The sequence below is a fragment of the Muscardinus avellanarius genome (assembly GCF_963383645.1).
Source record: "Muscardinus avellanarius genome assembly, chromosome: 11".
NCBI lineage: Eukaryota > Metazoa > Chordata > Mammalia > Rodentia > Gliridae > Muscardinus > Muscardinus avellanarius.
In genome coordinates this window covers 28,073,844-28,097,781 of record NC_137797.1, presented here as the reverse complement: position 1 = coordinate 28,097,781, position 23,938 = coordinate 28,073,844, and the positions used below count along the sequence as shown (strand labels likewise).

The 23,938-nt window shown below is 37.9% G+C and overlaps 1 protein-coding gene across 1 annotated transcript in view; it reads right to left on the bottom strand.

Annotated features, from left to right (window-relative positions):
- CEP83 (centrosomal protein 83) overlaps positions 1-21,460 on the bottom strand; it is a gene marked incomplete at both ends in the record, with an annotated part of 93,113 nt that extends 71,653 nt beyond the window's left edge. The window contains 4 exons of the mRNA XM_080706245.1: positions 534-665; positions 3,037-3,129; positions 19,537-19,687; positions 21,291-21,460. Coding sequence (XP_080562371.1) covers positions 534-665; positions 3,037-3,129; positions 19,537-19,687; positions 21,291-21,460 — 546 coding nt within the window. The remainder of the gene's footprint in view (positions 1-533; positions 666-3,036; positions 3,130-19,536; positions 19,688-21,290) is intronic.
- Between the last annotated feature and the right edge of the window lie 2,478 nt (positions 21,461-23,938).

Here is a 23,938-nt window from a genome sequence, read left to right as displayed (position 1 = left end):
AATTCTGCAGTTACAGGTGTCGGAAAGAACAAAGGCATTTCCTGTGGGGGACAGGCACACGTGAAGGTTTAGACCCCTTGTTTATATCAATGGAAACAAAGTACAAGGGACCACAGCTACAGCTCTCCAGAAAGTGGTCTGAGTGCAAGAAGTAGAGGGGACATTCCTATACACTATGTCACACACACTAGAAATCGTCTCTGTAGCTCTGGGAGACAAGAGACTATCTGATAGAAAGCCCTATTCCATCGGCTGGGGCAAAATAAAGAGAAAATAAATAGAAAAACACAACAGTCAAAATACAACATTCACAAGAAAAATATTGATATAAGGCAAATAAAAGTCATAACATTACAAATACTTCACCCTTAATAAGATATAGTCATGCTATCAACTCTATTTATTTACAACTCTATTTATTTACAAAAATAATCATAAAAGATTATTTTGAATAATCTTTGATATCTTTTGAATATCTTTAATATCTTGGTTAAAAGATATTTTTGAATAAACTAGTATAATCAGTCATTTACCTCTGATTCATATTTTATTTTTTCTTCTTCTGAAATACGTTCAAACTCTTCTTTCTGGTGTTGGAATTCTGACTTGAGAAATGTGTGCTCATAGCGAAGCTTATTATATTCAGCTCTATACTTTTCAACTTCCTAAATTTAATAAGAGATTACAATTAGGAACAAATATGTAAGTAAAATGTACACTCCCCAAAAATCATTTTTACAAATATAAATTTACATTATATTATACTGGTAGTCACTCTAAAAGTAAAAAATGAATTTAAGAGAAATACAAATAGAATTTGGAGAAGTGCCCTAAGTATCCTACATATGAAATTATACATTACTAAGAAGGTACCAATTCAATTAATGTTATTACCATTAATACCATTCAATTAATGTTATTTCTTCGCTGATTTCATTATAATAAAAATGTGAAGCATAACAAAAGTTTTGCCCTACAGGTTTAAAAAATAATGTTTAAGAATGAAGCACACTTTTCAAAATATAGCTAGATTTTTAAAAATATAAGACAGCCAGGCATGACACATGCCTGTAAGTGCAGTACTTGGGAGGCTAAGAAACAAGGATCGCAGGTTATAGAGGCCGCCACATTAACTTAGCGAGACCCTGTTTCAAAATTAAAAATAAAAAAGCCTGGGAATGTAGCCTGGAGGTAGGCTGTCCCTGGGTTCAATTCCCTACCCCACTTTAAAAAAAAGTATAACATACTTCTCTAAAAGAATATGTGAATTCAAAGTAGATAAAAACTGTCCTGAATATTTTGTATAGTAGCTTTAGGTTCAGTCAAATGCTAATTACAGTGATAGTTCAACTCAACACATCAGCCTCAAGAATGTGTGCAGTGACCTCTGTTAACTCACCAGAATTATGTCCAATTCCCTAGGCTGGGCCAATCCTACAAACCTGTGGGTGTTCTAAATACCTAACAAGAAGTTTGGGCAATAACACAGAAAGGTGCCAAAGACATTATTTTAAGTGTCAAGACGCTAAGTAATGAGAAAAATATACCTCCTGAAATATCAGGCTCACTATACATCTTCAGTTGAAGTCTAAGCCAGTTTACAAACCAAGAAAATACTTTAAGATGTTATCAAGGATATACTTTGTTTTAATTTTAAAATTTGCTTTTACTTAACCTTGTCACCTACCTTGAATTTAACTGATTTTATTTCAAAAAGTTATATTCCTCTCAATCACAATACTTTGCCACTAAGGGTATATTTGAAAGATCATCGTATCAAGCCAATAAACCATTATAAGAGAGGATTTCACAATTGTTTTGTGCAATGATAGTATTGCTATACAACAACCTCCTAAAGGGGTCCATTTTTACCAAGATAATAATCATATCTATGGTTAAGGCCTGGTTTAAAAAGGCAACAGCAAGCCAAGTGCAATGGTGCACACCTGTAACCCCAGTATTTAGGAGGCTTAGACAGCCGGATCACAGGTTCAAAGACAGCCTCAGCAGCACAGTGAGACTCTTAGCAACTTAGCAAGATTCTGTTTCAAGACCCCCCCCCCCCAAAAAAAAGGCTGAAGGTACAGCTCAAAGGTAGAATGCCCCTGGGGTCAATTTCTAGAATGCCAAAAAATAAATAAATAAATAAAAGGGAACATATAAATGCCTTTCACAGTACCAAATCTACTTACTACAAGCAGTCTTTTTCCTTTCCCTTCTATTATAGATTTAGTCATATGATACCAATATTTTACAAATGAAGATTAATCTTAAGATGAAATAAAATTAACATTTTTCTTTCTGGAGTTGCATGAAATTCATTTTTTTTTTTTTTAAACAGACTTCACTAAGTTGTGGAAGGCCTCATTAAGTTGCTGAGGCTGGCCACGAACCTGTGATGCTCCTATCTCAGCCTCCTAAGTACTGAGATTACAAGCATGTGCCACCAAGCCCAATGAAATTCATTCTTTTGATGAACAAATATTAACTGAGCAGGAACTATTCTGGAACTTGGAATTTAACAGTAAGCAAAAATAGAAAAAGGTTCCTTGTCTGGTGCAACTTCCATTCTAGAGGAGCTAAAACAGAAAATAAGCAAAGTAAATAAATTAGATAGCATATTAGAAGGTGATATGTAGTAGAGAAAAAATAAAAAACAGAACAAGGTAAAGGGATCCTTACCTTGATCTTGATTTAAGCAGTGATAAGAAAAGCAGGTTGCAGCAATAAATTGAAAAATGCTGGCAAAGGGGAGGGTAGTCAAAGTAACATTATAGGCAAAGATTTGCAAGAGATGAAGTTAGCCAAGACATATCCAGAGGAGGAAGAGTCAAAGGCTTCTGAACTGCATCATTCCTAGAACGCCCAAGCCCAAGAACCACCAGGAGGCCAATGAGGACAGATCAGAGAAGTAAAGGAATCCAGTCCCGTGAGGCCACTGCTCGGCTGCAGAGCTGAGTAAAGAAAGCCTGCTTTCATCATGACTTTCATAATCGCATGCGGACAACTGCATAGTTCATCTACAGAACTGCTTACCTCATCCAGCTTCCGTAGACGCTCTCGTATAGGAGTTTCTAATTCTTGTTGTATTTGGGCTCTTAACAATTCCAGTTTTTGTGGACTTAGTATCTAACATGTAAAGAAATAAATACTTCTAAATTATATTAAAAGAATTCTTTCCTAATTATGACAATGGAATTCAGTTCATATTAGTTTTTAAAAATACAGGTAATTTTACCATAATCACTATATGAATAGAACCATCATTTGAAACAATACGTCGAGAATCTCAAATTCACACTTTCAGAGATGTCAAAATTCCATTAGATTGTTGAGTCCGGGAAGATGGCGACCGAGAAAAGCGGGGCTTAAGAGTCCCACTAACAACCAATCTCCATTACCACAAAAAGAGCGCCTTTCATAGCCAGAAAACACCATCACGAGAAAAACAAAAAAAAAAACCACCAGGCTCCAGAGAGAAAGCAGACTGAGAACAGAGCTCAGGGCCACAGAGGAGACACACGCGCCCGAGGACGCGGCAGCAGCGCCATACTGCCGGCGGCAGTGGCGAACTCAACGGACGGCTACAGCAAGCCAGGTGAGCCGCTGCGGAACAGCCAGGCGGGATCTTTCGGCGCAGACAGCATTTAAAGCTCCCAGTGGCTGAGCTCAGCACACGCTGCAGGGATTCAGAGTGGAAAACGAAACCAGAGAAGAAAAAATACGCCAGCCTCATGGCCGAGGGCGTGGCAGCGGCGCCATATTGCCACCGGCGGGGGAAGCAGCAGTGAATTCACCGAGTCCAGTACAGCTACATCTGCGTACTCAAGAACAGTGAGTCAAATTGCGGGCCACAGAGGAGAAATCGCAGTATTGGGCCTCCTGGGACTTGACCCAGTGAGGGAGTGGTGGTGGCAGAGATATCACACCATAGGAGAACGTGCAACCTGGCACCCCCCATAGTTTAAAGCAGCCTCTATCGACTCCCTGGGTCGGAGACTCTGTGATACAACCCAGTAAAGGAGTAGTGGGGTCTGAGATAATACAGACTCGAGATCCAGAGCACCTTAAGTGAAGTCATAGTGACCCAAGGGAAGAACCCAGAGAAGGCACAAACTTCTGAAATCATGGGAAAGAGGAATAACACTGGAGCAATGAATGCCCACAACTCCACAACATCAGAACCCGATAAAACAGAAAATCAGAGATTTCTAGAAGATCAAATCAGGAAAATAACTGTAGAAATAATAGAGGTGCTTCGAAAAGAACTCAGAGAGAGCCAAAAAGAGATAAAGGATGCAATTAATGAAGTAAAGGCCTCAATTCAAAGCACAAACAACCGATTAGACCACATGGAGAACAGAATCTCGCTCTTAGAAGATGAGCAATCCAAAAATGAATGCATAGTTTCTAATCTAGAAAAAAATATCCAACAGCAGGAATCTGACATTGAACAAATATGGGCCCATCTTAAGAGAGCTAACCTAAGAATAATTGGAATAGAGGAGGGAAAAGAAAGTGATACCAAAGGGATCAACAATCTCTTCAAGGAAGTAATAGCAGAAAATTTTCCAAATATAGAGCAAGAGGTTGATACACAGATCCAGGAAACTTATAGAACTCCCTTTAGACAGGATCCGAGAAGAGGATCCCCACGCCATATAATTGTCAAAATGACCAATGTGGAAGCCAAGCAGAGAATCTTAAAGGCAACAAAAACAAAGGGCCAACTGACATTCAGAGGCAAACCAATTAGAATCACTCCAGACTTCCCAAACCAAGTCATGAGAGCCAGAAGGGCTTGGAGTAACATATTCCAAACTCTGAAAGAAAACAACTTCCAGCCAAAAATTTCCTATCCAGCAAAACTTTCTATCAAATTAGATGGAGAAATAAGAAGCTTCCATGACAAACAGAAACTGAAGGAATTTATGTCTTCAAAACCAGCGCTAGAGAAAATACTCAAAGAGATTAACTACAAAGAAGAAATAGGTAACACTCACCAGAACCAGAGAAACAAGAGTTTCCATCCAACAGACAACTAAGATTGGTTATCTGTGGAGATTCATTATTTATGTTAGTCTTTTACCTATCTCTAAATTGTATTGTTTGCCTTTATTGTTGTTAATTTTTAGGATTTCTAGTTGGAATATTAATATACCTTCAGATATAGCATTTGGAAATATTTTATCCAATTCTATTAGTAACTTTTAACTCTGTTTACATTGTCTTTGGATATACAATATTTTTTTTTATTTTTTAGGGAGTTTGTATATTCTTCTGTTGCCTGTGCCATTGAAATCATATCCAAGAAATCACTGCCAATTTCAATGTTGTGAGGTTTTATGACCCATATTTTCTCCTAAAAGTTTATAGTCTTAAGATTTATATTTAGGTCTTTTATCTATTTTGAGTTAATACTTGTATATGGGATTAGGTAAAGGTCCAATTTTATTCTTTTCCATGTAATTATTATTTTTCAACAATATTTAGTTAAAAGATTATTATTTCCACCACCAAATGTTCGTGGAAACCTTGTCAAAAATAACTTGACAATATAGGGAAGAATTTAGCTCTAGGCTTGTATTTAACTCCAATAGTCTATATATCTGCCTTTAGAACAGTACTACACTGTTTCAATTATTGTAGCTTTATATGGTTTGAAATCAGAAAATATATATCTGCTAGCTTTGTTCTTTTTCAAGATCGTTTTGGGTATCTAGAATTCATATTCCATATTAGGATAGATTTTTTTCTGAAAAATAAATATATAAATATATGATAGTTTCACCTAAAAAAAACAGAAAAAAATATGCTCTAGTAAGAAAGAAAGCAAAAAGAAATATTGAAATGCTATCTTTAAATCATCAAACGCTTGGTATCAGACAAATGAAACTGTTATGTGAGATTATCATTTTTAATTTTGGATAAATTGCTATAATACTAGATGTCAACCACTAAGCCAAGCATGGGAAGGAGGGATGGGGAGAGAATGGGGTGGGGATCGGGTGGGGGCTGACTGGGCGATGTGTGCATGTATGTCTACAAAAGTTTGTATCCCACTATGATGTATGAATACAGTGCACCAATAAAATAAAATTTAAAAAAAAAGAAAAAAAAAAAAAAAAAAAAAAAAAAAAAAAAAAAAAAAAAAAATTCCATTAACATGAAAGAAAATCACTGATTTTATTATGTGGGGGTTGGTTTCAGGATTGAATCTACCAAAGGTACTCTACCTCTGAGCTATATCCCCAGTCCTTTTTACTTCGAAACAAGTCTAAGTTGCTGAGAGCCTCATTACTTTGCTGAAGATGTTCACAAACTGGGATTACAGGTGTGTTCCACCATGCCCGGCTTATTGTTATTCTTAAGAATGACTCAGGCATGGTGGCACACGTCTGTAATTCCAGTGCTAAGGAAGCTGAGATAGAAACCCGCAGGATTAAGGCCAGTGTATTAACTTAGCAAGATCCCGTTTTAAAAAATTAAAATAGCCAGGCGTGGTGGCGCACGCTTGTAATCCCCGCGCTTGGGAGGCAGAGACAGGAAGGTCACGCAGGTTCGAAGCCAGCTGCGTGCGCTGGCTTAGGAGACCCTGTTTCCAAATAAAACATGTAAAAATAGGTCTGGGAGTATAGCCAATGGGAGTGTAGCCCGGAGGTAGAAGGGCTTCCAGGAACCCCAGTACCACCAAAAAAAAAAAAAAAAAAAAAAAAAATTAAAATAGAGCTGGACATGGTGGCACACACTTGTAATCCCAGCATTTGGAAGGCTAAGACAGGAGGATAGTGGTTTGAGGACAGCCTCAGCTACTCAGTAGGGCTCTTTGCAACTTAGTGAGACCCTGTTTCAAAATAGTGAATAAAAATAGAGGGCTAAGTGTATAGCTCAAAGGTAGAATGCCTCTGGGTTCCATCCCCAGTATCGCAAAAATAAATAAATAAATAAATAAATAAATAAATAAATATCCAAATAACTTTCTGAAGGTTATAGAGTCTCACATTTGGTGCATATCTTTCCATAAGAAGTTCAAATTCTGGCATGAAAAATAACTCATAAATACAAATAACTATAAAGTAGGCAAGAGAAGCTTACCAGAAAGGTTAAAGCAAAGAGAAATGCTACTTTGGGATAGAAAGGATGATGCGCCAAAGAAATTGGAAAGCCAGAGATTAAGTACAAAGCAGACCCCAAAATGACAAAACAAATAAAATATTAGTTATCTAGAGGTAGCAAGGACTACCCAAGAGAAAAGTGGTTCTTAAAGGGAAGGCAAAGGCATTTGGGATGGTACATTAAACACTGCAAAAACATTAGAATCCCAGGTCTCTGTGCACTCATGTTGGTAGGGATTTCTGGACACTGTGATGACCAGCAGTATGCTGCCATATTTCTAAATGCCCCCCGGGAGGGCTGCAACCAAGTAGGGAACAAAACAGAAAAGGGGGAAGCCAAAGAGTGCGAGGATCTGAATACTAATCCCAGGCTTTTATAATTTATTCAGGACTCAACAGTATTTACCTTAATATTATTTTATTTAAAATAAATACAATTACATAAATAATTCAAACACCAAAATACAAAATTAAAGATTCTTTTCACTTCAGCCATACAGTTTATGCACCCTTCTTAAAACAATTTAGAGATATATAAGCATGTATGCATGTTCACTGCCTCTAATTTTTACATAAATTCATATACATATTTTTCTGTACAGGCTTTACATTTATGGCTGACACGACCATATCTGCATTTTAGGAAGAAGCAGGATGAAACAAAAGCTTTGGAGGGAGAATAATGGCAGCTGTAGGAAGGAGTGGCAGTGAGCAAGGTTAGAGAAACCAGACACGTGTCATGTCATCAACTGGTTTATGCTATCAATTCTGAGTGACAGTCAGTAGTCCAACTGAGAAGGGCTGGTAGTTGAAAAATATTAATAAAGCTAGTTTGGGTTTTGTTTCAAAGATGCCAGTTCTGAACAAGCAAACAAACAAAACTGTGGAAAAACTTAGAAAATCTGAACAAAGATGAACTATTAAAAGATATTGTGGGACTTCCGGGAAGATGGCGACCGAGAAAAGCGGGGCTTAAGAGTCCCGCTAACAACCAATCTCCATTACCACAAAAAGAGCGCCTTTCATAGCCAGAAAACACCATCACCAGAAAAACAAAAAAAACCACCAGGCTCCAGAGAGAAAGCGGACTGAGAACAGAGCTCAGGGCCACAGAGGAGACACATGCGCCCGAGGACGCGGCAGCAGCGCCATACTGCCGGCGGCAGCGGCGAACTCAACGGACGGCTACAGCAAGCCAGGAGAGCCGCTGCGGAACAGCCAGGCGGGATCTTTCGGCGCAGACAGCATTTAAAGCTCCCAGTGGCTGAGCTCAGCACACGCTGCAGGGATTCAGAGTGGAAATCAAAACCAGAGAAGAAAAAATACGCCAGCCTCATGGCCGAGGGCGTGGCAGAGGCGCCATATTGCCACCGGCGGCGGCAGCAGCAGTGAATTCACCGAGTCCAGTACAGCTACATCTGCGTACTCAAGAACAGTGAGTCAAATTGCGGGCCACAGAGGAGAAATCGCAGTATTGGGCCTCCTGGGACTTGACCCAGTGAGGGAGTGGTGGTGGCAGAGATATCACACCATAGGAGAACGTGCAACCTGGCACCCCCCATAGTTTAAAGCAGCCTCTATCGACTCCCTGGGTCGGAGACTCTGTGATACAACCCAGTAAAGGAGTAGTGGGGTCTGAGATAATACAGACTCGAGATCCAGAGCACCTTAAGTGAAGCCATAGTGACCCAAGGGAAGAACCCAGAGAAGGCACAAACTTCCGAAATCATGGGAAAGAGGAATAACACTGGAGTAATGAATGTGCACAACCCCACAACATCAGAACCTGATAAAACAGAAAATCAGAGATTTCTAGAAGATCAAATCAGGAAAATAACTGTAGAAATAATAGAGGTGCTTCGAAAAGAACTCAGAGAGAGCCAAAAAGAGATAAAGGATGCAATTAATGAAGTAAAGGCCTCAATTCAAAGCACAAACAACCGATTAGACCACATGGGGAACAGAATCTCGCTCTTAGAAGATGAGCAATCCAAAAATGAATGCATAGTTTCTAATCTAGAAAAAAATATCCGACAGCAGGAATCTGACATTGAAGAAATATGGGCCCATCTTAAGAGAGCTAACCTAAGAATAATTGGAATAGAGGAGGGAAAAGAAAGTGATACCAAAGTGATCAACAATCTCTTCAAGGAAGTAATAGCAGAAAATTTTCCAAATATAGAGCAAGAGGTTGATACACAGATCCAGGAAACTTATAGAACTCCCTTTAGACAGGATCGGAGAAGAGGATCCCCACGCCATATAATTGTCAAAATGACCAATGTGGAAGCCAAGCAGAGAATCTTAAAGGCAACAAAAACAAAGGGCCAACTGACATTCAGAGGCAAACCAATTAGAATCACTCCAGACTTCCCAAACCAAGTCATGAGAGCCAGAAGGGCTTGGAGTAACATATTCCAAACTCTGAAAGAAAACAACTTCCAGCCAAAAATTTCCTATCCAGCAAAACTTTCTATCAAATTAGATGGAGAAATAAGAAGCTTCCATGACAAACAGAAACTGAAGGAATTTATGTCTTCAAAACCAGCGCTAGAGAAAATACTCAAAGAGATTAACTACAATGAAGAAATAGGTAACACTCACCAGAACCAGAGAAACAAGAGTTTCCATCCAACAGACAACTAAGATTGGTTATCTGTGGAGATTCATTATTTATGTTAGTCTTTTACCTATCTCTAAGTTGTATTGTTTGCCTTTATTGTTGTTAATTTTTAGGATTTCTAGTTGGAATATTAATATACCTTCAGATATAGCATTTGGAAGTATTTTATCCAATTCTATTAGTAACTTTTAACTCTGTTTACATTGTCTTTGGATATACAATATTTTCTTTTATTTTTTAGGGAGTTTGTATATTCTTCTGTTGCCTGTGCCATTGAAATCATATCCAAGAAATCACTGCCAATTTCAATGTTGTGAGGTTTTATGACCCAGATTTTCTCCTAAAAGTTTATAGTCTTAAGATTTATATTTAGGTCTTTTATCTATTTTGAGTTAATACTTGTATATGGGATTAGGTAAAGGTCCAATTTTATTCTTTTCCATGTAATTATTATTTTTCAACAATATTTAGTTAAAAGATTATTATTTCCACCACCAAATGTTCGTGGAAACCTTGTCAAAAATAACTTGACAATATAGGGAAGAATTTAGCTCTAGGCTTGTATTTAACTCCAATGGTCTATATATCTGCCTTTAGAACAGTACTACACTGTTTCAATTATTGTAGCTTTATATGGTTTGAAATCAGAAAATATATATCTGCTAGCTTTGTTCTTTTTCAAGATCGTTTTGGGTATCTAGAATTCATATTCCATATTAGGATAGATTTTTTTCTGAAAAATAAATATATAAATATATGATAGTTTCACCTAAAAAAACAGAAAAAAATATGCTCTAGTAAGAAAGAAAGCAAAAAGAAATATTGAAATGCTATCTTTAAATCATCAAACGCTTGGTATCAGACAAATGAAACTGTTATGTGAGATTATCATTTTTAATTTTGGATAAATTGCTATAATACTAGATGTCAACCACTAAGCCAAGCATGGGAAGGAGGGATGGGGAGAGAATGGGGTGGGGATCGGGTGGGGGCTGACTGGGCGATGTTGCATGTATGTCTACAAAAGTTTGTATCCGACTATGATGTATGAATACAGTGCACCAATAAAATAAAATTAAAAAAAAAAAAAGATATTGTGGAAACTGGGTGTGTTAATCCCCACAATTGGGAGGCTGAGACTAGAGGATCCAGGTTTGCGGCCCACCTCAGCTATTTAGTGAAGCCCTCCACAACTTAGTGAGACCCTGTTCCAAAATAAAGAACAACAAATTGGGTTGGGGGTGTTGCTCAGAAGTAGAATGCCTGTGGGTTTAATCCCCAGTTACACACACACACACACACACACACACACACACACACACACACACACACGCTATTATGGAATTATATATTTTAGTATTGTGAGGGCAGAGTACTTATGCTTTTAAAAGAGAAGTTGTCTTGGTATGTAATGCAGATATATATTTACTTATTTAGGGTTGAAATAATATACTTTTGTTCAAATTAATCCACAGGGATTAAGAGAAAGGAGAGAGCAGATGAATGAGAAAGGCTCAGAGAGGACTGCTGCTGGTGGTGAGTACTGAGGATGCATCCCTCCACTCTACACTTCTGAACATTTTTTTGTTTGTTGGTACTGGGGATGGAAACCTTCTACCTCTGGGCTACACTCCCAGACCTAATTTATTTTTTATTTGGAAATAGGGTCTCTTAAACCAACGCGGCTAGCTTCGAACCTGTGCGATCCTCCTGTCTCCGCCTCCCAAGCGCTGGGATTACAAGAGTGCGCCACCATGCCCTGTGATACACTTCTGTACATATTTGCAACTTCCACAATTAAAACTTAATTAAAAATAAATGGTTCAACTCCTAGGCAAGATAGAATTAAAGACCAGACATACTCTCTTGCCAGAGACAAAAGAACAGACAAAAATTAAGCAACAGTGTTCAAGGCATTGGACATAAGAAAGCCAGAGATAGATTCCTTAGAGATGGAAAACAACGGCGAGCTCGGGGAGGCTGCAGGACTTGGCACCAGGGCACTCAAGCCGACTCTGGTGAACTCCCTGCCTGTAGGAGACAGACTGACTGAAGAACATCAGAGTGGGTAGGGTTACAAGGCAGGGCAGCAGCGTGTAGGCAGCTTGCACAGAAAGAGAACTATGAAGAACTGCAAGCAGTCTTGACTAATCGAGTATACCTGTACAGTACAGAAAACACCTAAGACCACGAAAAGAGCCACCTGAAAGGATTAGGGGCACAAGTGCTCAGAGCTCACACAAACATGAATAACTCCTGTTCCCAGAACAGAAAAACTGCATAGCTCGGAGGTAGAAAAACCCCTGGGTTGGTCCACCCCTAGTACTACCAAAAAAAAAAAAAAAAAAAAAAAAAAAATTAAAAATATCCAGCACCCCCCAAAAAAAAATCACAATCTCTAGCATCCAAAAAAATTCACCAGACATGCAAAGAAACAGGAAATACTGCCTGTACTAAATGGAGGTGGAGGGTCAGCCTGAAACTGGTCCAGAAGTGATACAGATGCTAAAATAGGAAGAGAATGCCATTAAGTTATTATGAAGTTCTTACAACTGATTCTCATGTTTGAAAAATTGAGCATATTAGTAAGATAGATTGTATGGGGAGGGGACTGGGGATTGCAACCAGGGTGTTGCACCTCTGAGCTACACCCAAGCCCTATTTTTACTTTTTATTTTAAAACAGGATCTTTAAATTACCATGTGCTGGCTGTGATCCTGAAATCCTCCTGTCTCAGCCTTCCAAGGACTGGGATTACAGGCATGTACCACCATGCCCAAAAAGAAAGAAAAAACCTTTCTTTTTTTCTGGACATTGAACTCAGGGGCATTCTACCTCAGAACCACACTGCCAGCTCTTTTTATTTTTTATTTTGAGACAGGGTCTTCCTAAGTTGCTGAGGGTTTCAGTAAGTTACTGAGGGTAGTCTAAAACCTACTATCCTCTTTTCTCATTCTCCCAGCCTTAGGCTTACAGACATGCGCCACCACACTCAACTTAAGAATGATTTTAAAGACCAAAATTTAACCTCTAGAGATGAAAATTACAATAGCTGAGACTAAAAAATATACTACATAGGATTATTTCATATTAGATACTGGAGGAAAAAAGACCAATAAGCATAAAAACACGGCAACAGAAACTACCTAAAATAAAGTAGATAAAAAAATACTGAAAGTTGCCGGGCGTGGTGACGCACACTTGTAATCCGGGAGGCTGAGACAGGAAGATCTCACAGGTTCGAAGCCAGCCTCAGCTACTTAGTGAGGTTCTCAGCAACTTAGTGAGACCCTGTTCCAAAATAAAGTATAAAACAGGTCTGGGGGTATATCCCGGAGGTAGAAAAGCCCCTGGGTTCCACCCCCAGGACCACCAAATGAAAAGAAGAAAAGAAAACTGAAAGTTAATAAACAGAATCTCAGTAAGCTATGGGAGAAATTTAAGTGGCTTAATATTAAGAGTGTAATTGGAATTTTCTAAAGAGATGAAAAGAGGCAGAAAAATAATTTTAGAAAAACACCCCAAATTTTACTAAGTTTGATGAAACTATAAACCCACAGGCCTATTAAGTTCCAAGCACCAGAAATATAAGGAAAATTGCAAAGATATGTCCATCGAGCTGTTCAATACCAACAAAAGGGACAATATTAAAAGCAGCCAAGGACAAAAGAGCACAGTGCACACAGCGAACTGTGGCTGGGAGGACGGCACGGCCGCGTCTGCAAGGCACGGGGGATCTAGGCCACCTCAGAACTCAGTATCCAGTGGGAGTATCACTACGAAACAAAACACCAGATACATAAAAGCTGAAAAACATGTTTCACCAGCAGACCAATACTATAAGATGTGCTGAAGTCCTTAAGATGGAAAATTTTAAGTGTGCCAAATGATGGCTATACAAAGAGAAATAAAGAACACTGAAAATTAATAGCTATGTGGGTGAATAAATATTTTATTATTATTTATATCTATAGAAAATAATGACATCTTAAAAATAAAAATAATTTAGATTAGGGATTATGGCTGGAGTAGGCAGAAATAAATTATATTCTATAAACACTAAAGTAAAAGATGTACATAATAAAACCTAACTCAATGTTTAAGGGAGCTTAATTTGCTGGGCATGGTGGCACACACCTTTAATCCCAGTACTCGGGAGACTGAGATAGACTGAAGGTTTGAGACCAGCCTCAGCAACTTAAGTGAGACCTTGTTTCCAAATAAAAAATAAAATACAGCAGAAGGAAGGAAAGGAGGGAGGGAGAAGTTAATTTGAAAAAAATAAATGATAAATATGTGAGGTAATATACATGTTAATTAGCCTGCTTTAGCCATTCCACAATGAATACATATATCAAAACACATTATACACAATAAACATACAATTTTTATTCATCGGTCTAAAAATAATAAAGAATTCAATTTTGTTCATATGCATTACAACTTAATAATGGTAGAGGTTTCATTATTCAGAACAATGAATTATAGACTAAAAAACAGGATTGTCTAGTTAAGTCTAGTTTAACCCAAAAGTAGAATAAACTATCTGTTGAACATACTGATTACTGAGGTTTTACTAAATATAAAAAACTAAAGAGACTTACAATGATGTCTCAGGATCCTGCTTGCAAGATCAGGCTCTGATGCATTAATTTTAAGCAGCCTACCCCTCTTGACTCTTGAGAGCACCCAGCAGAGTAAGATTTATATTTTATCAGTTGTGTATGAGAAGCTGGGTGTGGGGCGCACGCTTATAATCTCACCATTTAGGAGGTTGAGACAGGAGGATCGCAGTTCGAGGACAGCCTCAGGTACTACTTACTGAGGCCCTTTGCAACTCAATGAGACCCTGTTTCAAATAAAGAATAAAAATAGTGCTGGGGGTGTAGCATGAAGGTAGAATGCCCCTGGATACCATCCCCAGTACTGCAAAAAAAAAAAAAAAAAAAAAATTGTGTATGACTTTTTTTACACTTACTGTTTCTGACCTTTGCAACTGTTATCCTTTTTTTTTTTTAACAGATTAAAGACTACAAATATTAAGACAAAACTAAAAAGATTTGAAGGAGATTACCATCAAGGAACAAGAACTGGCTTGTGGAGGTAAATGATCTGAAAACTTTGCTGACAACCTGCAAAAGGCACAGGGCAAAGCAAGCATAAAAACGGCTGACCCGTGCTCAGCGCGCTGAACAGGGAAGCGCTTGCACAGTACCCACCCAGCTCCTGATCTGTGCTGTTATACCACAGACAGCGCTTGGAAACAGTGCTTTAAATCCTAACCTGGTGTGTAGTGCACAATTGCCCTAGGCCACCTAACAGCAGACGGAGGTTTAGGAGTCTTGATAAATGAGGTCTCTATAAATCTCTAAGATTTAAAAAGTATATTCCTAGCACCATTAAAAATTAACACAGAATACAATCTCTCTTCTGCACAGCCAAGCACATATAAACCAAAGGCAGAATTAAAGGCATTTTCCTACCCCATTTTAGAAGATATTATTCTACATCTTAGATTCCTAGTAGAACATTACCACTACTTTTATCAAACTTAATAGGAACCTATCATACAATATTCCAGGTGTCATTATTTATACAAACAAATCTTTAACAGCACTTCTCATATACGTAACATAAAACGGTTAATCATTTTCAAAAAAAATGTGTAAGAGGGCAAATCTCGCTATGCCAAAATTCCTAATGTACTTATTTATTTATTGCTGAATAAATAATGTATTTATTTATTGATGAATTTTATAATGTATTTATTGCTGATACTAAGTCCCAGTACTTGGGAGGCCAAGACAGGAAGATCACAGGTTGGAGACAAGCAGCAGCAACTTAGCAAAGCCCTCAGCAACTTGCTGAGACCTTGTTTCAAAATTTTAAAAATAACATAAAATAGGGTTGGAGGTGTAACTCAAAAGTAGAACACCAGTGATTCAATTCCTAGTATAATACACACACACACACACACACACACACACACACACACACACACACAAGAAACAAAGTAATAAGCTTTGATATGAGCTTCCAAGGAGCCAAACTAAAATGGCAAGCATACTATGTTATATAGTTTTCATTGTATGGCACAAAAAATAAATAAATAATTTTGACAATTTTTTAGTCTTATCAAAAATAGATCAATGACTTCTCATATATATATATAAAAAAAAGGCTTTGTCCTCAGGACATAACAATATACCAGTTGAGCATCCCTAATTAAAAAAAAAAAAAAAAAAAAAAAAAAAAAACACAACGCAAAGTCTAAAATGTTCTAAGAGCCAAAACTCTAAGAGACCCACACCAATGCCCAAAGGATTTGGGATTTGGGTTTCAAATTTTCAGGAAGGTTCAGGCAGTGAACATTCCAAAATTTGAAAAACTCTAAAACCTAAAAAACCTCTGGTCCAAATACTGCAGATAAGGAGTACGAAAACCAAAACAATACCAACTGGTCACATCAAAGCACAATACTAATACTTTCCATGTGCTCTCATTTCATCTTTACAATTAAACTGTGAGCTGGCACTATTATTCCCACTCACTACTGATGCAGAAATGTTCTTTTATATGTCTTTTATACCTTTCTTTTATAAATGCCAAAGTGATGACATTAATCCTAGATAAAGTATATTTTCAGTTAAACAATACATGTGTATTTAAAGAAAAATTATCTTTCATAAACCATTACTGAAATATCTCTTGGTGGTTACTGTTGACTTATACTTAATTTTCTTAACTCAAAATCTGTAAAATTGCAAACATCCATTAAAGCAAATAGCTAAATTGTGCTTTATGTATGTATAAGCACACATGATGTTTCATTAGTTTATTTTTGTCAAATAAATATCACAGAAACCAGGCATGTTGATCTCTGAAAACAGAAACTTTTTATTTTTCAGCAAACATATGCAAAGCTGCAACATGGAGAAACATCCAGAACTGTACTGAGTGGATCCAAGGAACAGTTTAAGAATGTATGTTCCTATCATAATTTATTATTACAGTACACCAGTAAAAGTATATTTAAAAATAAAGAACAGGGAGGATACAGAGAAAATGAGATTTCATTTCGGTATAAGAGAAAAAATATTTAACATACTCAAATCCATAAATGAAAATGGCGAAGTCAGGAATAGTAGTAAAGAACATCTGTGATTCCAGTAGCTGGGAGGATAAGATAGGAGAAAAGCAGGTTCAAAGTGAGCCTCAGTGATGTAGTGAGGCCCTGCACAACTTAGTGAGACCATGTTTCAAAGCAAAAATAAAAATAGATCTGGGGATACATAGTTCAGACACAGGAACACTCCTGAGTTCAATCCTTAGTACCACACACACACACAAAAAGAAATGGGTTACTTTAAAAATCCTCCAGGTACCCAGGCCTTGTGGGGCACTCCTATAATCCTAGCTACTCAAGTGTCTGAGGCAGGAGGAGCCAGAGTTTAAGGTAAGCTTGGACAACTAAGTAAATCCCAAACAAGAAAGTTCTCTAGCAGTAAAGCAGAGAAAGAAGACTCCTATGTCAAAAATGATGAGGCAGAGTGCTTTAGATAGTGTATTAGTTTTCTAGGGCTGTCATTAAAAAAAAACAACCAATATTTTCTAAAAACAACAGAAAATGTATTGTCTCAGGGTGCAGAGGCCAGAAGTCTGAAATCGCAGTTTGTTAGTAAGGTCATGTGTTCCTTGAAACCTGTACAGGACGACCTTCCTTGCCTGTTCTAATGTCTGGTGGGGTGCCATGCGGCTGCCTCCATCGCCACACAGCATTCCTCTGAACCCTCTGTGTCTCTCTCTGGGTCTCATCTCTTGTTATAAGAACCCCAGTCATACTGATTCAGTCTCACCATATTCCAGTATTACCTTACAAATAACAAATTACATCCATAAAAACTCCATTTCTGAATAAGGTCACATCCTGAAGTATGAGGGGTTAGGACTTTAACATATCCTCTTGAAGGATGCAACAACTCCTAACAGATGTGAACAAACACTAGATGATTATTAACTCTAAGACACTGATGCTCTAGGTATGTATGAGACAAGGAATCTAACACTAACTTATATATGAACAGAACAACAAACTCGATTCATTAATTGTTCATTTATTCCAATCATTCAATCAACAGATACGTATTTGCTAGACACTGTCCTACATTGATGTAGAATAAAAATGTCATCGCAGCTGGGTGTGGTGGCGCACACTTGTAATTCCAGTACTTGAGAAGCCGAGACAGAAGAATTGCAGGGTCACAGCCAGCCTCAGCAACTTAGTGAGATCCTATTTCAAAAAAGAATAAAATACGGCTGAAGGTGTAGCTCAGTGGTAGAATGCTCCTGAGTTCCACGCCCAGTACCACAAAAAAATAAATAAATAAATAAAAATGCCATCATGTCTGAGTATTTACTGTGTGCCAGGTATTAGTAAAAATATACATACCATCTCATTAGTTTTCACAACAGCCAGTTACAAAAGTTTATCCTTTTTATACCAGATAACTAAGAGTGACAGTTACTTGTTGAAGGTTGTCACCATTTTAATGAATTGACCTTTTACACTTATAAAATGCTCTTTTTATATTTAGAGATAGTCTCTGTCTTGAAGTGTACTTCATCTAATATTAATAAACCCACTTCAGCCTTCTTAGGTTTATTCTGTATGGGCTTTGGAACAAATAATCATGTTTACATGTTACTTACTCTAAGGCCAAGAATAATGAAATATGCAATGTCTAAACAGTGTCTCAAATATCTCGGGTTCAGCACCACTTCCATTCATATCCTCTTAATTTTTGTTAAACAAATTAGTTCACTGATTTTACAGGATTAAATTTACATTTCCATCTTCCAATCACATTTCTAAGGATTTTACTTCTTTATTTAAATGTACCAAACATACCTAGGAATGAGAGCATGAGCACACTGGCAGTTCCAGCCCAAGCTTAGAGGTGTCCCAACAAGGGAAGACCCCAGGAAGGCGCTGAATGGCAAAGACCAAAGGCTGCCATCGAGGTCTGTGAGTTAGGGGACATGCCAGAGTAGATGACTTGAAAATGCCTTCTTACCCTATGCACTTATGACTTTAGAATTAATAATATCTTACTATTCTTATTTGCTGGTGTTCTTGATATGTAAATATAGAAAAATGTCATTAATTAATACTAATTTAAACTTCACAGTAAGTTTGACTAGAATTAAAGCTTGGGTTTTTCTCTAAAATTTTCAGGCAAATAAAAAATGAATAATGTGTAAAATATCAAAAAAATTTAGTACATTTATTTACTTATTTTTTTACTTATTTATTTATTTATTTATTTATTTTTGTGGTACTGGGGTTCCTGGAAGCCCTTCTACCTCTGGACTACACTCCCAGACCTATTTTATATTTTTATTTGGAAACAGGGTCTCTTAAGCCAGCGCATCTGCCTTCGAACCTGCGCGATCCTCCTGTCTCTGCCTCCCAAACGCGGACATTACAAGCGTGCACCACCACGCCCGGCTTAATTTAGTACTTTTATATCAATTGTCTTTTGCTTTAGGAATGCATTTATCTTACAATAAATGCGCATATAAATTATGTATACATATTTTACTGTCTCTTTTAAGAAGTTCTTTAAAAATAACTATCAATCTTTTCTAGGGATTTTTACCTAGCATGTACAAGGCCCCTGGATTCAATCCCCAGCACTGAAAAAATAAGAGATACAGACAGAATTTAACATATTTAACAAAAGCACTTCAGCTAACTATCTGAGCACTTGTATACAAACTGAAATGTATTTTTCTTACCTGTAGTTTCATTTCTTCTAAGACTTTAGTCTTCTCCACTAGTTCCCCTCTGACCTCTTCAAGCAATAGCTGAAATTTTTTCTGGTCAGCTTCCTTTTCATTTGACACACGTGTGAGTTCATTTTCTAACTTTGAGTAATCATGCAGTAACCTGATTTTTTTAAAAAAATAAAATTTTAAGTGTATCTTTTGTTTCTTAACTGTATTGCTTAATGTAGAGCCAACCAACACTATAGAAAAATAAGATTGATATCAGATATTCCATTAACTTTGCAAGTATCTTTTAAGAGTTCTATTTAATTATTAACACTGTAGTTTCTGAATGCAATTTCCTTTAATAGAAAAAAAATGACATTTAGCCACTTGGATAATATTACGTCTCGCTACTTCCAAAATAAGACTTTAAGCTGGACATGGTGGCACACAACTATAAGTCCAAAATTTGGAAGGCTGAGAAAGAAGGATCACAGGTTTGAGGTCAGCCTTAGCAACTCAGCAAAATCCTCAACAACTAAGTAATACTTTGTTTCAAAACAAAAAATAAAAAGGGATGGGAATGCAGTTCTAAGGCAGAATTCTACTGAGTTCAATCCCCAGATCCACAAAATAAGGTTTTATAAACTCACAACTCAATTTGCTATCATACGTTTGAACAAAGTAACTTATTTATTTATTTTTCTTTTCTTTAGTACTAGGGATTTGAATCCAGGGCATCCCACCTCTGATATCCTGCTCCGGCACTATTTTATTTTGAAACAGGGTCTAAGTTGCTGAGGGCCTTGCTAAGTTGCTGAAGCCAGCCAGCAAACATGCTACCCTCCTGCCTGAGCCTCCCAAATACTTGGATTATATTTATGTGCCACCATGATGAGCTCTAACCAAAGCTTGTGCGTGCGTGTGTGTGTGTGGGGGGGGTGCTGGGGATTAAAACCAGAGGCATTCTGACTCTGAGCTACACCCCAGTTCTATTATAATTTTTATTTTTTTTATTACAATTTTTAAACACAGTCTCACTAAGTTGATGAGAGTCTCACTATTTGCTGAGGCTATCCTCAACCCTGTAATCCTCTTGTCTCAGTCTTCAAAGTACTGGGATTACAGGCATGCGCCACCACCCCTACCTCTGAATGAAGTAATTTTTTTTTTTTTTTTTTTTTGGTGGTACTGGGGTTCCTGGAAGTCCTTCTACCTCCAGGCTACACTCTCAGACCTATTTTTTATATTTTTATTTGGAAACAGGATGTCTTAAGCCAGCACAGCTGGCTTCGAACTTGCACGATCCTCCTGTCTCCGCCTCCCAAGTGCGGGGATTACACGCGTGCGCCACCACGCCTGGCTGAATGAAGTAAATTTAAAGCAAGAATTTTACTGAATCAAAAATGTTAAATGAGCTGGGCGTGGGGGTGCTCACTTGTAATCTCAGTACCTGGGAGGCTAAGACAGAAGGATCACAGGTTCACAGCCAGCCTCAGCTACTTAGGGAGGCTCTATGCAAATTAGTGAGACCCTGTTTCAAAATAAAGAACAAAAAATAGGGCTGGGGGTGTAGCTTGGAGGTAGAATGCCTCTGGGTTCCATCCCCAGCACCGCAAAAAATTAAAAATTAAAAAAAGTGTTAAAGATGTTAAATGAATACATTGCAAAGTAATAAAATTATACTTTATGTGCCAGAGCAAACATTCGGCCATGACAGTTCCAGTAACTTGTTAACCACCCACCCCTCTGGACCCCACCACTAAATTTAAGTGACTTACTTCGTGTGTTGAGCTTTCAAAGACTGATAATTAGTTTTATGATGTTCACATCGCATCCTTTCATCAATTAACAATTTCTGGAGCTCAGACTCGGGACCCAACCCACCATCTCCACCAGATGAGACAATGCTGGGGAAAGTTTCCATATTGGTAAGTATGTTGACAACCATGTAAAAATAAGCTGTGGCTTTCTTATCGTTTTAGTCTTTTTTCCAAGAGACTTTCCCACTTCTTTTGCGTTTAAGCAGAATCTCCGGAGGCCAAATTACACCTGAACAGAGAAATACATTTAATCAGTGATCAGTAAACTCCAGCTGCCTTTAGTTTTACATTACTTTTCATCATTTATTATTCTCCTTATCAATTTTATAACAAAACTCAGGTTTCAGATTTTTCAATTGTTGATAAAATCAGATGCAAAAATCAAGATGAATCATAACCTTCAATTTTTTTCTTTACCTCTAACACAAAGATTGTGTGACCATCAAGGTCAAGTCTTTAGGTATTAACCTAACTCCATCAGAAGTACAGATTTCTCCAGCCTAGGTACTCCTGGATTCACAAACCAGCCCTGTTGGCTGAAGCTACTGCTCCAAGGGTGGACAAAACGCATACTCCTAATTCAGGGGAAAACCATCTGGAACTTGGTAAGTAGCCAAGGAAGACCACAGTGTTCACAAAGATGACCTTCAGCAAGTAGCTCTATCTGTGATTAATGATGTGAGGGTCTTCTATTTGACACATGGCAAACTACACTACACTCAGGCTACAAGATTAAGATGAGAAATCAATCATACATAAATATTGATCACCTAATATGTTACACTTTATAAGAACAGGAAATTAAATCACTTCCCCTATCCCCAAAGCACTGACCCTAGTAAGATAATGGTAACTAAATGAAAAAGTATTCTTATAAATAGGAACAAAATTTTTAATTAAAATAGTTCTATACCCTTTAATATTATTCTTTCTCTAGTTTATATATACATATATAAGAATATCTCATTATTCTGAATTATATATACATAATATATAGCATTCTTCCTTAGTCATTGAGTATCATAAATTAATTTTTCTTACTACAAGATCTCAGGCCTACAAACTACCATTAAGTTCTTAGTTTTGCATATATCATCTCTGATAAATTAATGTCTGCTTATCACATAAGACCTTTAAACTAAAATTGGTTTTAGGCCGGGCGTGGTGGCGCACGCTTGTAATCCCCGCGCTTGGGAGGCTGAGACAGGAGGATCGCACAGGTTCGAAGCCAGCCTCAACTACTTAGTGAGGCTCTCAGCAACTTAGTGAGACCCTGTTTCCAAATAAAATATAAGTCTGGGAGTATAGCCTGGAGGTAGAAAGCCTCTAGGTTCCACCCCCAGTACCACAAATAAATAAATAAATAAATAAATAAATAAATAAAATTGGGTTTAGTTTCCTATGAAATTATATAGAAGTGTCCTTCAAGGACACTTTGCTCATTATTCTTATTTTAAACATGCTCTAGGACTCATCATTAGTAAATCAAGTACAAAATTATTCTATCAAGAAAATTAAGGCGGGCGTGGGGGCGCACACTTGTAATTCCAGCATTCAGGAGGCTGAGACTGAAGGATCACAGTTTGTGGACAGCCTCAGCTACTTAGTGAGGCCCTCCACAACTCAGTGAGACCATTTCAAGATAAAGAATAAAAAACAGGGCAGGGGGTATAGCTCAGAGATCGAATGCCCCTGAGTTCCATCCTCAGAACGCCCCCCTTCCAAAAAAAAAAAAGAAAAGAAAATATATTTAGCTGACATGGTGGCACACACCTGTAATCCCAGTATTTGGAAGGCTGAAACAGGAGGATCTCAGGTTCACAGCAAGCCCCAGCAACTTAGCAAGGCCCTCCACAATTTAATGAAACCCTGTTTCAAAATAAAAAAATAAAATGGGGCTAGGTATAGCTCAGAGATAAAATGCCTCTGGGTTAAAATACACACACACACACACACACACACACACACACACACACGCTAAGAATTAAGAACTGAATCATAAAACTGGCAAATTTTTTTTTGTACCAGGGATTTAACCAAGAAGTATGCTACCTCTGAGCTATAACCTTTTTTTTTTCCTGCAGGTGTGGGGATGGAACCCAGGGGCATTTGACCTCCAAGCTACACCCCCGGCCCTATTTTTTATTCTTTATTTTGAAACCGGGTCTCACTGAGTTGCAGAGGGCCTCACTAAGTAGCTGAGGCTGTCCGCGAACCGCGATCCTCCGGTCTCAGCCTCCATTCTGAATGCTGGGATTGCAAGCGTGCGCCACCATGCCCGGCTTTTTTTTTTTTTTTTTTTTTAAAACAGAGTCACACTAAGTTGCTGAGGCTATCTCTCAAACCTGTGATCCTCCTGTCTCAGCCTCCCAAGAACTGGGATTACAGGTGTGTACCACCACACCTGGCTGGTGGGGACAGGGAGAGTACTGGGGATGGAACCCGGGGAATTCTACCTCTGAGTTATACCCTCAGACTAATTTTTGTTGTTGTTGTTGTTGTTTTTTATTTGAAGCCGGGTCTTGCTAAATCGCTGAGGGCCTTGAAGCTGCAGAGACTGACTTTGATCCTGTGATTCTCCTGTCTCAGCCTCCTACATACTGGGA